Genomic DNA, 17,675 nt, shown 5'->3' with positions numbered 1-17,675 from the left:
ACTGGAGTAAGCAGTGTTTCCCTACCAGTTCCTGAAATGCTGCAGTGTAACCAGCTTCAGTTGGCTCTTCGCACCTTGATAAGACTGCTGAGCACAACCTTGTTTGAGAATGGCACATTTTTATCCAAATATTAGATATTAAATGAAATCAGTGTTAAAGTGACCTTTTATCTTTCTAGAAGCTGGGGGGGAAGAGTACTACTGATCTTTTTCAAAGTGCATGACTGTAAAGTGATAAAATTGTATATTTTTCATAATGTGGGGAAAGTCTATTTGTGCTGCTTTAGAAATCAGTTGAAAGTTTGATTTCTGTTAAACCTGTGATCTTACAGCCCTGCTATATTTTCTGTATGATTTACAAAGAACTGGAAAAGTTAGCACCTGCTGTTGTGTATATAGCAAAATTCTTTAGACCTTAGCACGCGTTTTTACCTATTATTGAACCACTCTGGCTTTTTTGGGGAAGGAAAGTAATAGTACAGTTTTTTTTGATAATGTGTGTAAAACATTCTTTTAAAATATTTTAGTAAAAATGAAGTAAGAGATTGATTGTGATAGTGTATACTTCTAGCTGAATAAAATAAAATACATTCTTTTTAAATAAACTGATGAGTAAGATTTGGGAGACCACTGCTGAAATACCTTGGAGTAAGCCTCTTGGAGTAACCATAGTTATGACCTCTGAACTAATATGAAAAACCTGGAAATCCACTAAATTCAGAACCAATTTTATTTGGGTAGAGTGAACAAAGTAGTCCCATTTATAACTATGATGTACATCACAGTAGGCTGTTACATTCAGACTTTCACACTTAGAAAATATATATATTATGTACAGGAATTTGCAAATAGGTGTAAACATATAATATTTTAAGATACCAGTACATTCCAAACCAAAACTATCAGCAAGGCAAACACCTCAAAATTATTCCAGTCAGCTAGCATTCAGAATCTCTCTTAAATAAAGCAGCTTTTATGCTTGACATCGTGTTGGTTTACTTACTATTAAAAATGAAGTTTCTTATTATAGATCAAATATCATAGTATCTGGCTATTTTGATACTTAAAAATAGGCACTGATTTCTAGAAGGAAATTTTCTTCTTACTGATATAATTGAGCCAATATGGCTGGTTTTGCTAGTACAAAGTAATCCAGTGCTGGAATAAGTCAAGACAATTTAAACTTAAGTCAAATGTATAAAGTTAGAATAGATACTGCAAAGCTGATTAAAATCTAGAAGCCTATATAACTCACCATAAACCATACTGCTAACAGATCAGCTAAATTTTCATTTAATCTCATTTCTTCATCTAAATTATACAGATTACCCTCCTCTTCATCTTTACAATGTAGGTTTTGGCTATCTACTCCTGCCTAATCAACATAAAGGTATATTCGTGCAAATGACCTCATGCTATCTCATCCAGGTAGCACGTCCAAGTCCTGCTACAGGTGGCATACCAGGTGGTGGAATTGGAGGTGGTACAGGTGGCTGTCCCCCTGGGGGAACAGTAGGAGGGGGGTAACTAGCTGGTGGCATTCCCAGCCCTGGAGGTGGATGAGGTGGCACTGCATGAGTTGGAGGCAGTCTCGGAGGTGGGAAATTAGGGTTGTATGTAGGCGGAGGAGGATATCCAGGAGTAGGAGGTGGAATATTGGGTGGGGGGAAAGAAGCAGGGGGTGGAGGTGGAACTGGTGGTGGAGGGTTGGGAGGGTAGACATGAGGATGATATGGTAGATGAGCTGGTGGTCCATAGGCCGGTGGCAAAGCTCCGTATGTTGGTCCTTCTGTCTTCATCATTGACTGCAGACTCTGGTAACCCTCCCCTGACATGTAGGAATTTGTAGTAGACATCCCTGTAATGTAACTGGTGGGGGGTGGGGGTGGGGGACGATGTGGCAGAGGGGGAGGTTGATGTACTGGGGCAGGATGGGCAGGAGGAGGAATCTGGACCTTTGGCACATCTACTGAGTCCACAGTAGTAGATTGCTCTGGTTCTCCCATCGAAACTGCTGTTGTCAAAGGAGGCTTGCGCTCTGGAAAAGAAAATTTAATTTGTTTTTTTGAAGGATAGTGGCAAGAACAGCTTCTGAATACTTCATATTTTTCCTCCAGTAAATTAGCAAAAGAGAACTCAATGTTCTAAGTCTCTGAATGCCATATGGTATCCAGTCAGACCATCTCAGGTCACTAAAAACCAACTAAGCTGCCTATCAAAGCTTCAAGGTCAGCTTTTCCCATTCTAAAAGTTAAATTCATCTTTCTTATAACTATTTTTTATACTTTAAATATTGTTGTACAATCAGCAGAATTAACAGACTGGATGGATGGAATCACAACTAGTGGATTAAAAAGTCATAGGATTTGTGATACCAAAATCTTTAGTTCAGTGCTTACACCTTTAGTTCAGGCCTCCTTTCTACCTCTCTGGTAGTGCAGGAGGTGGCCTGGGATTACCCTCTGCACTTCACCTGCCTCCCATATTGGGAAACTTTATTTGAGAGCACAGGCCAAAGTCTCAAGCCTTTAATGCTCAGTTCTAAACCTGTTTACCAAAGAAAGAGAAAAAAAAAAAACAAAGGGTAAGTAAGAAGGACATGAAATCTGATCAGCTTTGCCCACTGATTAATTTCCGTGAACTTAGTACCTGACACTCTGGAGAAGTTCATAAAAATGTCAGCATTTAAAGAATTATAATTAGCCACTTCTGGAAAGAACATGCTTTAGGCAGTCTTCTCTTTAAATAAGAATTGTTTGTTTTCCCCTCTTAATGCAGACATTGTAAAGTAAGTAATACCACTAGGATGACTAACTTAACAGCAACGTCTCTGTATGGTCAGAGAGATTATTAGAAGGACCAACAAAAAAGAGTTTGGGACATCTAGGTTGTATATATGAGCATCTACAAAATTGTTCAGTAAGAAAAGCTATTTAGAAACACATGCAGGGCTGTCATTTCTAGTGGCATACTACACTGTTAAACAGAATTTGAGATAAATCCTCCTCCTAGTTCACTTGGTCAAGAGGCATTCTTTGTTTTCACCTGACTTTTCCACTGAGCTGCCCTTTATTTTGATTATGTTTCAGTGCTTGTACAATTACATCCTTGTATAAACAAAAAAGAAAATTTCAGGTAACAAGGGAAATAAATCCATTACCTGCCTAAGTAGGATTTTAACAGCAAAACTGCCCCCTAGGAAAGCCACATAATTAAATCACACAAGGTGGGCATGCTGGCTGTGATACTCCTGATTTCAGTGACTTCAAGCTCCTAAATTGTAGCAGACAATAATTTCCTCATTTGCTCATTTTCAGAACCATTGTGGATGCAAGATGTGCATTCAAGATTTAACAACTGAAGGAATAATGACCATGGTATTTAGAAAACCTTCATTCTTAATTAGAATTTAACAATTGAGAAAAACTGTCCTACTATATTTCAGAGCACTGCTTTTCTCTCTCCTAGTTCTCTTCAGAAACTGCCATCTTATAGTTACATTATGGACTATGGGCAGTGAAATATTTATGTCATATTTAAGGGTCACTGGAAGACAGCTAATGCATCAGGGTGCTGGAAGCACATTTTTACAACAGTACAGTTTATTTTGCAAACATACAGCATGTGTGCAGTATTAGTGTTCCTTGGCAGAAAAAAATCCTCTTTTTAGGTACAGCAAAGAAAGCATCCCCCTGTGGTGGGTTTTTTTTTGGTATTTTTTGTATTATTGTTTGGAAGTTGCACACCTGCAGAATTCCTGTACGACAGACATAGCATGGAAAACTTCTATAGGAAAGCAGAAGGCTGCTCTAGTAATCCATTGTGGCATCTATCATCATTTTGAGATCAAGAAGTTCCTTTTAGCTTGCTATTAACAATTAGTTTTCATCTTCTAGGCCTTTAACTGTTGCAGCTTTGTTTTGCCTTTATCCACCTTGTATAGTCTTGTTTCCATTTTAAGTTTTTTAGTTCTGTCTGGAAAAGCCTGTGCTACTATGATGAAATTCCCTCTAGAGCTTATCAATCTTGTATTTTTACTTGCCAAGCAGATGAATCAAGACAACAAACTCCTGCCCCCACCTGAATGAAAAGCAAGGAAATTAACAAGAATAAATGTTTTTAAGAAAATAAAAGCTTACCTGGAGGTGGATGTGCAGGAGGTATTGGTGGATGTGAAGTTTCAATTTTAGGAATTTTAGATGGTGGCGGTGGTTCTAAAAAACATTTATTAATTTGTGATTGGTTATTGCTTTGCAATATTTTCCAAATTCCAACTCTGCTCTCATGATAATGATTATCATATCACATTACACTATACAAAAGTACAGTGGAAATCCTATTTACTAGGTATGCTTAATAAAGAAAACTAAAATCAACACCTTTGCATAAATAAAGTGGCATCAAGTACCACACACAAGTCTTCCAAAAGAACGTATGCCTACAAGTTCAAGTGACTTTGTAACTAGAGACAAACTCCCAAGAACAGCATCTAAGTGAAGATGAGCAAGTGTATGCTTTCTAGCCCAAAACTTTAACTTGTAAATACTTGGAACAGCTCTCAGAAGAAGCTGACCTTTGCTCAGCTAGGGTAATGTGTGTCATGAACCAAACAAAACAGGGATTGGACAGGGAGAGGAGGGAGAAGAGACGGCTGTCTGGGATCTATTTGCAGAGTTACAGGGGAATAAGTGCCAGGTTTCCTTAAGAAGTACATCCTAGGATCCTGAACTACTTTGTTCCAAACCAGTAAAGTGAAGAAAAACCCCCAAATAAACAAAATAACCAGGCATGATCACTGCAGTGAGTATACATTTCTTTCACTACACTATCTATTGACACAAAGTGCCTTTCAGTGGCAGCCATGCCAACAACCAACTACAAACATCACTGATTACCAACCACTAACTCTTAGTGCAGCTATTCAATGACATGGTACCTTCAGTCACTTCAGGGCCTCACAGCTTGCTGAGGAACTATTCCCAAATGATCCATGGAGTTATACATTGAGAGTTGACTAGTTTAGCAAGATTTCTACTGAATTGACTCTATTAAGGAACTCTTTGGGCACAGTTATACTCAATTTATTTTAAGTTTTGTAGTTAGGAACATTTTAAAAACAGTTATTGTATATATTTAAGGTACATTATCAGGATCAAAAATAGTTTAGAACTGCCAAGCCTGTAAGCAGACAAACTAAGTGCATGTCAGCAAATTACTTATTCTGGTTTAAACACTAAAATGGAAGCAACATGAATAGAATATTAATATTTACCTGCTGCCTTTGTTTCTTCTTTTGGAGATACAGCCTGTTTGAAAAAAAAAAGAAAAAAAGGATAAGAATAACATCATTGCAGTCAATCTTTTCTCCCAGGTAACAAGTGACAGGACCAGAAGAATAAGCCTCAAGTTGTGCCAAGGGAGGTTTAGATTGGATATGAGGTAAAATTTCTTCATGGAAAGGGTGGTCAGGCATTGGAACAGGCTGCCCACAGAAGTGGTTCAATTACCATCCCTGCAGGCATTCAAAAGATGTGTAGATGTGGCCCTTGGGGACATGGTTTAGGGGTAGACTTGACAGTGCTGCATTAATGACTGGAGTTGATGATCTTTAAGATCTTTCCCAACCTAATGCTTCTATAGTTTCTTATGCAAGATGAACAAAGTTCAAATCACACTGGGAAAGCCCAGTTTAACCAGTAGAATGAAAAGACTGGAAAAACAGCAGGTATTTTATATGCAGGATTTCCTGCTGTTCCCACTGCTGAGTATTACATCTCATTTCATGTATTTATCATCCGCTGCACACACGTCATGGTTGGGTTCACTGCTCACTGAGCTGGAAACAAGAGGCTTGGCCTCTGTTTCCAGCTCTGCCTTGACCTGTCACTCAACCTTTGCCAAAATTACTTCAGGCTCTTATGCTTTATTTACCAGTACAGGAGGGCAGTGAAGGTGTTGCACAGCATAAAACATTTCAGAAGCCTTCAGATGGAAAGCATTGTATAAAATCCAAATGTTATGCCAGGAAAAAAATGTATGCACACTGAACAAAATCCACAAACCCTCACATCATCCTTTCAAGCATAAGTTTTTGGTTGGGTTTTTTTATTGGTTTGGTTGGTTGTTCTTTCACTGCAGTTTTATGAAACAACCACAAAATAAAAAAATCTTCCCACATTGCATGGTCCCACTGAGATGACTACTTGATGGTTTCTGAGAAAAGCAAAGAACTTCACTGAAATTTTAAGTACAAGTATATTTAGATTGAATGAGGCAGGTCAGAGGGGTACAATACATAGCTTCTCTGTTTTTTCAATGAAAATGGTTTTTAAGGGACTGTTTACCTCTAGTAGCTTTACCTGCACAAATTGTTCTGTTTCCTTCATTTCACTTTTCACAGTACACTTCAATCCAACTTGAACAGTACTTTCCCTTAATTCTTATGGGTGTTCTCAAAATTTTTGGTGTCTAATTTTTGCCTGCTTGAGGCAAACTCATTCTTATATTCCTTTGATAGTCATTTCAATTTTCCAGACACCATCCAGCTGCTTTCCTGCTTTTTCAGGACAATCTTTATCTTACCATTTCAAACACACACAGTTTTTTCTTAGTGACTCTCATAGACTCATCTGCTGCCTTCATTTTACTTGGATGGTCTTTTCTTGACTTTCTAGCACTAAATCCATGCCTGTAAAACTGCATCAGCTCTCCCTGCACTTTCAAATAGAAGCAAATCACTACTTGTTGGATCTTTTCCAAAAATCACTTATTTTGTGAAGTCAGTTGATCACTTCGGGTGAGAAGCAATTCAATTACTGTGCATTTGTTAACACAGAGCAATATTAAAAAAACAACATCAAGGTACACCATTACAGTAGAACAAGAAACTGGAGCAAAATAACTAATGAGAGAAAAAAACAAATACCAATTTAAACTGCATTTATGCTAAAGAAAAAAAAAAAGAATCAAGCAGCCACAATTGTCCAACAACAGCAGCTGCTAAAATAGAGATAAGCATTTATTGGGTCATTCTACTGCACTGTACTGCCAGAACACCTGAGGGTCACAATAAACAATAATAAATTATCAACATTATCTACTGTCAGGCTGGTGGATATTTAATACCTTCAGCTGAATCTACACAATGGAACTGCTCCTTTACTGCTGTTTCCATGAGCAATAAAATTGTCCCCACAACAATTTCTAGTTTAATCCAAATGAAAATACTATTTACATCTAATGATTCACCAGTATGTTTTTAGTGAAATTAACTGAAAATTCAAGCACTCTTCACCACTGGAGATGTAGAGGATGTGCAGATGCTTTAGACATCTGATATGGGTCTGTAAGTCATGGGCCAATGCCTCAGCTGCTTGAAAGCATCTTGGCTCAGTAGAAGGTAATGGAAGTTACAAGAGTTCATGTAAATTGAAAATCTGGCCCCAGGAACAAAGTGTATTTCTGTTCTGCACAGACCAAAGGAGAAGTCATGTAAAGCCCTATCTATAGAAGCAGGCAAAGATTTTAAGTAAGGTTTATGGTACATCTAACTCAAGAACATTCTAGAAGCACCAAGTAAATCTTTCAAACACCACACATCTTATTCTCCCAGACTGCTTTCTGAATAAAGAACAATTCTGGATCATCACATTTAATTTTCTCAAATTCATGCTGCTTGTGGTGTATTCCTACAAAACTCCTTTGAGTTTTGAAACACCCTTTGCTTTTTATTTGTTGTGGCTGTTTAGAGTGTATCTACTATTTTTTCCATGATTATTAGGTGATGGACCTCAAACTAATTTCAGGAAAAGATCAATTCCACTGATGGCTTGACCAGAGGTGACTGTTTGAGAACAACAGATACTATCCATGCAAAAGCACCACTTTTTTCCACAAGATACTTCATTAATATATGGGATGGGGCAAAATCAGTAGTACTGTAATGGTAGATTCTGAATGATCCTGAATTAGAGGAATGAACAAGCATTTGTAACAACTCAGATGGCACACATAGGAAAAACCAAAATTGTTATTAACAGTTTCTGATGTGCCAAACTACCCCAGGCATTTTTGTTGAAGAAAAATAGTAAGAGATCCTACAGGTCTGACAACTCAAGCAGAATTTGTGCTGATGGCATAAAAAGCATGAAGTAAAAAGAAATTCATAATACCTATAAAGAACTCTCACACTTCATAATTAATAATATTATCACCTTTCTATCCTGAACAATGCTAAAGTTCAGTGCAACAACTAAAAACTTCAGAGCAGGTCTTTTCCTCTAGTAAGCTCTATCCTGCACTTACAAGACCAAGGTTTTACAGAGTTATAGTTTTGTCATTTTTGGGAGGCTGCCATCAAGAAGATGCTGCAGTTTTCCACTTCCATTTCATTCCAATATTTGCTGCTTACTTCAAGGTTTTGTTTTGTTTTGTTTTTTTTTGTTGTTGTTTTGGTTTTTTTTCTCTGATGTCTGTTCTCTAGTTGTCTGTTCTCTAGTTTGGGCATGCATTCATTGCAAACTGGAGCAAAAGGTCAGAAAAAAATTTACAGCCTAAATGGACTTGTTCCAAAGACTGTACTTCTGAAAACACTCCTGTTGCTAAGTACACACTGAAGAAGACTTGGGTAAGACTTTTTTAAACTTTCAAGTGAAAAAAAAAAAACAACAAAAAAATCCCCAGAAATATACATTAAAATCTGAAAGCTTCATTTGAACTTGATGGTTGTTGAAAAGTGCTCAGACTACTTGTGACACTATCCAACTGCTAATGTAGCTTCTTATTTTCAATTATGATGTGATATTATGGACAAAGTGAGGCTATAAAATCTGATAATATATAGGCTGTGACTGTTAAAGGATTATTTTAAAATACTTTTCTTTCAAGAATTTTGACATAACTTTAGAAGTCACTGTTCTGTTAATACTAGTAAGCAGAGCCAAATAATGTTTTCATCAGCATTGTGCAGATCTCTACATTCAGGTGCAGCACAAGAAACCCTCCCTAAGTTAAACCTGCTTAATAAAGAACACAATGAAGTTTGATAGCCCAGAACCACAAGCACTGAGAACCTGAACAGCTCATGTTGACTGCAAAGCCTCTCCATGGCTTTTGGCTCAAGTGGAGTAAGAATGTCACATGTCAGACTGTAAAGGCTGTTTGGCATTAACAAAGCTGCCACATAAACAAGGAAAATCAACTACATAAAATTAATTACAAGGCTAATTCTTAAAGCAAACACAAGTCTTCTGCACACTGTGGCCTTTAAATCAAATGGGCATCAGATCAGCCTGAAAATAAATTGCAAGTTAAAGTTCAACTTACTGCTGGTCTTTTAATCTGCCTAGGAGGGCTTGACTGGGGAGAGGGCTTTTTAGATTGCTGTGCTTGTGTTTGCTGCTGCTGCTGCTGTTGCTGTGCTGACTGCTGAGACTCTTTTTGCTGCTGGGTCTGGGATTGCTCTGAACTCTGGGATTGCTGGGACTGCTGTACTGTAGGTGCCTGGGGTGTAGACTGAAGAGATGGTGGCTGCTGCAACTGATGAGGAGTATGATGAGGCATTTGCTGTTTTCCCTGTGAGTATAGATCCAGGATCTGATGGCAGATATCTTAATAATAAAGAAAGAAAATTCCAAAGTATTACAGCCTTATAATGTATATTTAACACAATTATCAACTCTGATTTTTACTGGACATCAACTTTGGAAAAATTCATTACAAATATTACTCATCATAATAATGAATGAAATAACTTTTTAAAAGCAGATTAATTTTCAACTTATACTTGCATTTCTGAGTTTCTTCTGTCTATCCTGAGCAATATGTATATGCACACTTTCAGAAGAAGAATACAGTGTCTTGGTAATAACACACTGTATGTCATTACTGTGCCTGGAGAGCCAGGTAGCCACACTCCCAGGACAGTAATACAGCAAGAAAGCACGTGGAAGATTATATGTCAAAACATAGATCTCTTGTTAGGCCAGTCAAAAAAGTTTTAGGAAACTAAGCAAAGGATTAGCATTAAATTCTTCTTCCAACATGTTAGGAGCTAAAGGTCCCCCTTAATCTGTTCATCATTCATGGTACATGACAAAAAACCTTCTATCCTAGCATAATTTGGTCAAAGAGAACAGTTATCAATGGGAAAACTGCTGGAAATCAGGCTTCATTAGTTTCAGTGTTTGTAGAAACACTTATTTAAAATGGGGAGTAGATAATAATTTAAAAAATAGAAAACACATCATTACAATTCTGGCTAATTACATGTGTTATAAACTAAACAAACTGTAAAGCAAACATTGAACAAAAGACTAATCATGATGATTAAATATGCTTCTAAGCTAAGCTAGTTCTATTTAAAACCTGATTAAGGCACAGCACATGCAACCCAAGTTACATACTTGACACAAGGTTATTTTGACTGCAACCTAGATAAAATGCTATATATGACCTAGGCCACACAGTTACAAGAAATATTGTGTGAAATGGTTTTCATACCTTCCAAAACATCAACAGGAACATCTTGGACAAACTGCTCCCACCAGCGCCTGTACATTGGTTTGGATGTCCACTCCTGTATTTCAAACTTACACAATCGGCCTGCTAAGTACATGACTGCAACAGCAATGATCTCAGGCTCCCACTGCAGGGACAGCGTGGTGCAGAGGCTGCAGCAGAGAATAAACCAAGCAAAACACAACCCTGCAGATTACCTGATTGTCCAAATGCACTTCAATGTACAGCAGCTATAATTAACAGGGTATAAAGTGCCACCACAATTCTAACTTCTCAGGCAATTTTAATTAAGAGCCTTGTTAAACAAAAGAGTTTACAAAATCATTGTTTTCATGACTACCATTGTCATGAAATCAGGTGCCAAATCAGATTTTAGAGCTTCTAAAATGCTTGTCAATAAAATGTAAACAAATACTGAAAAACCCCCAAAACCCCACAGAACAGCCAAAAAGAACTTGTAAAGCAATTTGTCAAGCACAACACAAGTTTTAGATCAACATATAAAAGGTTATCTCTTGAATAGACTTTGTTAAAGCTAATGCTAAAACAATTGATGTTATTGGTATTATTGATATGAACTAAGTTTCTGTCATAATCAATTACTGTTTCTTGATATCAATTTTAAATTATGAAATATTTTTTCTCTATTTTCTCCACAGATTCTGTACATACAATCTGTTTACACAATTTTAAATCCAGCCAGCCAGCTGAATTTCCATGAATTCACTGTGGCTGTGTAAGAACAGAACCCTTTATTCTAAGGGTCTGTAGTGCAAAGCACAGAATTATTTTCCCAGGATCCAAAACCAAAGTAAACTTCTAACATGGTGCTTTTTAACCAAGCACAACATAGGCTCCTCAGAACAGAGGTAACTATTACACATGACTTGAAACAACCCCTCCAACTTCATGCAAGCGTTTTCCTGAAGTGCATTTTAATTGTTAGGTTTTTAAATATTAAACACCATCTAATTCCAAGTACAATGGTGTCCAAATTTTGATGGATAAGTTACAGTACTTTGACAGGCTTAACAGTGACAGTTATGCTATAATTTTGTTCTACATGTAAGACTGACAGCAGCTGAAGTAAACATCTCTTGAGATCCCCATTAATTTTGGTCAAAATAATTTGGAGAGTTTACAAAATCTGAACCCACACAGGGCTAATTCAAATCAGGCACATGATTAAAAATACAGCCCTTTTTCATGATGTTCTACTGCTGTAGGCATGACTGAAAGCCATGTATTCACAATTTCTAGACAGTCAGACCACTTACACATTTTCTGAAGGGTTTGCTATGGAAATAAAAAGTAATATTCAAGTCCTTAATAAATTAACTTGCCCAGCTCTGTAGAATCCCCCTGAACAAGATTAAAGTGTGTCAAGTTGTTCTGGTTTTTTTCCAATATCACATGAGAAATGCTTTTACATGCACTCCCATTAATTGATGTCATTCTTACAAGTTCATTATTCAAGAAATTGTAAATCCAGAATTAAAAACTGTATTCCTCAGTGAATTCAATGGTTATTTCATTATTACCAAAATATCACATTAAAATATATTGATGGAATTCAGAAGTGACTTATTTTTTTCAGAGTGTAAAATATATCATAGATTTGGCAAGAAGCTGGTTTGTATTCTGGAAATTAAGAATTTGGTTTGGCCCTTTCAAACAGTAAGTTTCTTTTTAATGCAGCACTAAATTAGTGCCACAACATTGCAGAGATCTCACTGGTCTACTTCATACTCATTCCAGATTCTGTGCTCAATGGAACTATCAGGATAGTGATGGAAAGAAAAACTGAGGAACATGACCAAGAAAACATGTAACAAGCAGAAAAAAATGGAATATTTGTCAAAAAAATATCCAATACCAGAACAATGTAAGCAACAGTAACTATTTCACTTTCAGAATGTTTCCTAGGTGTATCTTACCTGTCATTGACAAATGTCCATGCCATTTGAACCAGTTTTTGAATTTTATTTTTGTCTCCTGAAAAGCAATCAGAAAAAAAATAGGACATAAAATTAGGAGGGACAAACAACTGGAAGTAGAATATTCTTGCACTGTTAATATATTAAGTTCTGGAAATCAGTAACAGGCATTACTTGCTCACCCTGCCAATATTTTACCTTTGAGTTGTTTGGCATACTTGAGAAGAAATTGGTATGGATGTTCCACTTGCAAATCAAACTTTATTGTTTGTAGTAAGATTCTTTCAAGTACCATCACTTCTTCCTATAGAGAGTTACAAGGTAACCACAGTATTATTTCTTTTTTCACTGAAAAATACTTTATGCTAGTACTGGCCATGACTTCACAGCACCTCCAGGCAGCCACGTTTGTCCCCAAGGAGAACAGAAAGCTCTCCAACTTACAATATTATTTTAAACTCAGGTACCTTTTCTTCACATTTATTTGAGTGAGGACAGGGGATGTGATGTTTAAAATCCCCATTCCTCTGCAGAGGAATGAACTGAACTAGACACAGCATGAAATTGCCAAAAACACAATCACAACAAAAATATAAGCTCTACCACATTTCGCTCAAAAGTTTCAAATCCTTCTGCTATTTAAAATAAACAAATTTTAAGAAAGGCATAGTTTTGCTAAGTCAGTGCTGTAAACAAGAAACTTCTCAATGCTTTTGAGATCTAGTTCTCTTATTTAAGATTCACTATTAACTACTTCCTAAAATCCCATTCAGATGATTTATGTCTTGGTAACATTTCTTGCTCTGGCTGAAATTACTCAATTTACTTTAATTTGCAAAATAATATCAGAATTTACATGAAATAAAATGCAAACTTTCAATGAAAACAATTATTAGTAAGCTCCCAAAGCTACTTTTATTAGGAAGAATTACTTTCATAGCTACCCACCACGTTACCCATAAGAGCAATAAATGCATGCTGAACATCTAATGTAATTTAGAACAACTGAAAATCAGTCAATGCTCCATTGAGTGTGTGTCACTTTACTACAGTACAACAGGATGAAATCAATTCCAACATGAGTATTTTTACCTTTGGGTCATCTCCAAACTGCCCAAACTGTACATCATTTAGCAGGCTACGAGCTGTTTTAATTATGTCTTTACATTTCTTGGGTGTTTCTTCAACCTTTCCTGCCAGGAAGAGACAGCAGGCTCCTGTCACCTGAAAAAAGGCAAGGACTTTGACAAAGTGGTCTGCATGTAGATATGCAATACAGTGTAGCATTACAAAAGCACTGTCTGTTTCCATTAACAGTACTGTAGAAGTCTCCCAGGAAAGACTTAATGAGCATACTAATTTCTATTTTAATATAGTGTTAAACTTTTATTTTTTCAGAGGAAATACACAGAATTTGGAGGACTGTCTATTTTATACAACCTCATTTCAAGGTCAGAAACCCAAAGCAGAATTTGTCCCAATTCAATGCTGTCTGTCAAGCAGTTTTAAAACTGTATTACACTTCTTTTTTTCTTTCAGCTAATATAGAAGTGCCAGCACTACAGCTGCTACTCCTAAAGAACAATATCAGCAAGTCATAACTGCAATGTCAATACATTTCTGGGAATAAACAGAAATGTGTAAACAGGAAAGAACAATGAACTTTAAGCTGCAATAATTAAAAGAAAAAAATGCCAATTTTCCATCTTTCTGTAGTGAACAGCAATTGTAGCACCCAAGTGATTAATCACCATTTCAAATAGTCCCTGCCTAGTGCAATCACTAAATTAAGTCATCAATATTCTAAATACTTACATATCTTGGGAACTGTTTGAAGGAATGAAACATGTAGAAGCGATGGAAATAAATTATTCCGGTTGCTAGAGTGTCATAATGTCTGTGGTGCAGATTAAGGACTTTCAAACAGCACACAAAACAAATTTAAAACCAAACATGCACAATGGATCATGCTTTATCAAGTACTTCAAGTAATTGGTTGTTCAGTGACCAGTTAGAAAACACTGCAAGTAAAACAGGAGCTTTAGGGGGAAAAAAAAAGGCCACAAAAGCCCTTAGAGCTGTGCAAACACTGTGATCAGGCCCAGATGCAGCTGATATCTAAAGCATTTGCTGAAGGTGTGCAAAGTCCTGACTGTATTTCCAAGAGGATGCACATAAGGTCACCCCTGGGTTTCACCATACCTGCCTCAGAGAGGGTCAAATCCAGCAGTGAATACACGAAGGAACAAAACAATTATCACTTCATATTCAAGGGCTGGCATGGAGGAAAGACCTAAAAAATGCAGCTAAAATCTGAACATGCTCTGTATTCTTCACTTTAAGACAGGTAAAAATTTTGTCTTCACCATGCCTTATTAAAGAAACAACTAAGGAGATTAAAGGAGCACAAGCATATAGGAAGCAGAAAATTTAAGTGGCTGTCTAAGAGGAAGTAGGACAGTCTGGAGAACTTACACACAGTAAATCCCAAACCAATGAAACAAAAAAACAGCCACCAAGGACCAAGACTGGGGAGGCAGAGGTTAGAAGCCTCAAAGGCACAATCTAGAAAGCTGGGGGAAAAATTCAAAATTTGAGAAGTCATGTAGATTCATATACTGAAACAGAGTTTCATAACTCACAGAAGTTACTCTTAATTGGAAAGTTTGTATCATCTTACTTCCAAATTGGAACCTTGGATAGAAATTGTGTAGGAACACATCACATCAAAAGGCACTTCAACAGAAATATATTTCTGATTAGCAATTAAACATCTGGACAGCTGAGTAGATCACAATTGTTGTATGTTTCATTCTGAAATCCCACCATTCAGAAAGACATGTCACACCAACAGGGGTGCAAAGGATACAGCCCTAAGCGTGTTCCCACGTCGAAAATGAATCTGGCCCCTTCCCTGCGGTATCGTGCCTCCGTAGCTGGATCAAGCCCTTCAAGCTGGGATGGTGTGTGTGCCAAATCTTTCTTATCCCAGTACCAGCATGGCTTTGTATGGTCCAGGTTTGCCAAGTTTACAGAAGGGCTGGAATTTTCTTTATTCTCCTTCATTTATTAAAACAGAATTGTCTGTGCTGTTTAAATTTTCAAAAATGAAGTCTTCAGAGAGTCACTTCAGGACCTTGAAGAAAAGAAAGAGGAATTCTTTAAAAATAGAGAGAACTGTGTTCTCCAGTTCCTGCTCAAAGAGGAGTAAAGAAGAATAGTGCTTAGCCTGGCCTGTTGGAAAGAACTTTTTCCTACGCTCAAAGACAAGGAATAAAGAACTTTGCCTTTATCCTCGCCATATATTGCAAATACAATCAAAGAAAAAGCCATAAGTTTTATCCTTGCTATTACCTGTTTAATAAGGAGACTTCAAGAATACATCTCCAACAATATCTGCTATTTCTTAGTAGAACAACTTCCATCTACTTTGTCAATAAAACTAGGAAAAAGCAGTTCAGTGATGGCTGTAGGGAGATTTGGCAAGTTAGGGGGATTAGCTGACTATTGGTAACTAGGGAAGGCCCTGGTGAGGTGAGCCTTAAACACCTGCCTGCTCCCAGGGATACCCCGAGCAGCAACCACTTGGCAGAAGCTTTGTAAAGTGATCTGCACTTGCATTACTTAAAGAAAAAATGTATCAGTGTTCTTTCACATACCAAAATTGAGACAACCAATGTGAGTTTACAGAGTAAGGCAGCATCTAAAATCATCCCCCAAACAAAGCAACTGAATACACCCCAAGGGTCTCCTACTTGCCTGTGTTTACCAGCACTTTGTGCACACAGATGCAGATCACCAGGCTCTGCAGGCACCTTTCTGGTCTTTGAATTATGACAGACATTCAGCCATGCCTCAGCTTAAACAATGAGCACTCGCTGCCTTTATTTCTGTCAGGCACAAACCTGCTCTTACTCCAATTCAACCAGCTACAGATACTACTCACAGATTACTACAGTCACCTGCAAAGGTTTGCATAACAGACAGTCATTAACATATGATGCAATGTATCCGCTCTAAGCAAGACACTCACAGCAAGACCCAAAATTTAAAACTCTTAAAATCAGCTATTACTTTTCGAGACGTTTCCCTTCCGAAAACGGAAGGAAGATCACGCGAACAGCCACAGAACGATGCCTACCATCAGCACCTCGCTCACCTTCAACAAGTTTCTCTTTTTCAGAATAAAGGAAACTGTCTTTGCCTCACGGAGGTTTTGGAATCACCTTCACAACGCGTGGTATCGGTCACAGACAGATCTAAATTCTGCCACAAGAAAAAGTAAATGGCTACTACAAACTATTTCCAGAATCAACAAAAGCGCGCCAGGCCACGACTACACATTCCCATCACATTTACTAGAAAGATGCGATTTTTTATTACTGCAACGATTCTTCCTCCTTACCAGATATTTTGCTTTCTAACTTCTAAAGCGCTTGAAACCCAAGTAACACTAAAAGCGCCTGAAGCGACACGATCTGTTTCTATAAAGGAGCGAACGCGTTTCCGAATACGGAACCAGGAATTAAAATCATCACCCGCAAACATCTTCAATGAACCATCTCAAACGTCCCAATCCACACCGCAACGCCCGACAATAATAAGTTTTCCCTGCCTTTTTACGCACCCCAGTAAAGTGGAAGAGAGTTCCAGAGTTAGATCGCGGCTTTTCCATACCTTACCTGAGCCGAACGCACGGACCGCGGCTCCGCCCCTGCAGCCCGAACCGGGCCGGGGATGCTCACACCGCCCCCCACACCCGCCCGCCCGCCCTGCACGGGGCTGCCGGTGCCCGGGGAGGCGCTCGCTCCCCACCCCGGCCTCCCCGCTCCGTTCCCCCCGTGCCCAGGCGGCGGCGGTCGCCGGCGGGCGGCCCGGGCGGGCCCCGCGCACTCACAGGGCTCGCGGGGAGCGGGAGCCGCACCGGAGCGCGGGGCCTCTCAGCGACAGCGCGGCCTCCGCGCCCTGCGCGCCGCCATCTTGGGAGCCAGGCCAGGCCGCGCGCTGCGTCATCACGTCGCCAGGGCGTAGCGCGCGAGGACGGAGGCGCCGCCAATGGGAAGCGGCAGCGCCCCCTCTGCCTCCCGCCCAATCCCGGTTTCGTCAGCGGCTGCCGAGCCGCGACAGGAGGCCGACGGGCCGCCGTACCCTGGGAGCGAACCAATCGGAACGCTAAGGGGGAAGATTGCGAGTCTCAGAGACCAATAGATACCTGAAGGC

At 38.6% G+C, this 17,675-nt stretch overlaps 1 protein-coding gene across 2 annotated transcripts; it reads right to left on the bottom strand.

The window, feature by feature from the left end:
• Window positions 1–712: 712 nt before the first annotated feature.
• CCNK (cyclin K) lies at window positions 713–17,453 on the bottom strand. Of its 2 annotated transcripts, XM_058026074.1 has the most exons (12): window positions 17,353–17,453; window positions 16,615–16,721; window positions 15,325–15,591; window positions 14,271–14,352; window positions 13,548–13,679; window positions 12,654–12,759; window positions 12,456–12,513; window positions 10,501–10,670; window positions 9,325–9,608; window positions 5,273–5,306; window positions 4,140–4,214; window positions 713–2,038 (listed from the first exon to the last, which is right to left on the bottom strand). In XM_058026074.1, the coding sequence occupies exons 3-12, from the start codon at window positions 15,519–15,521 to the stop codon at window positions 1,416–1,418; spliced, it is 1,761 nt and encodes a 586-aa protein (XP_057882057.1). In that variant the 5' UTR covers window positions 15,522–15,591; window positions 16,615–16,721; window positions 17,353–17,453; the 3' UTR covers window positions 713–1,415. The 2 variants fall into 2 exon arrangements, with proteins under 2 accessions (XP_057882057.1, XP_057882055.1); XM_058026072.1 differs by lacking the exon at window positions 16,615–16,721.
• Between the last annotated feature and the right edge of the window lie 222 nt (window positions 17,454–17,675).

This window comes from Melospiza georgiana, chromosome 6 (genome assembly GCF_028018845.1).
Source record: "Melospiza georgiana isolate bMelGeo1 chromosome 6, bMelGeo1.pri, whole genome shotgun sequence".
NCBI classification, from domain to species: domain Eukaryota; kingdom Metazoa; phylum Chordata; class Aves; order Passeriformes; family Passerellidae; genus Melospiza; species Melospiza georgiana.
This window is presented reverse-complemented; position numbering and strand designations above follow the sequence as displayed.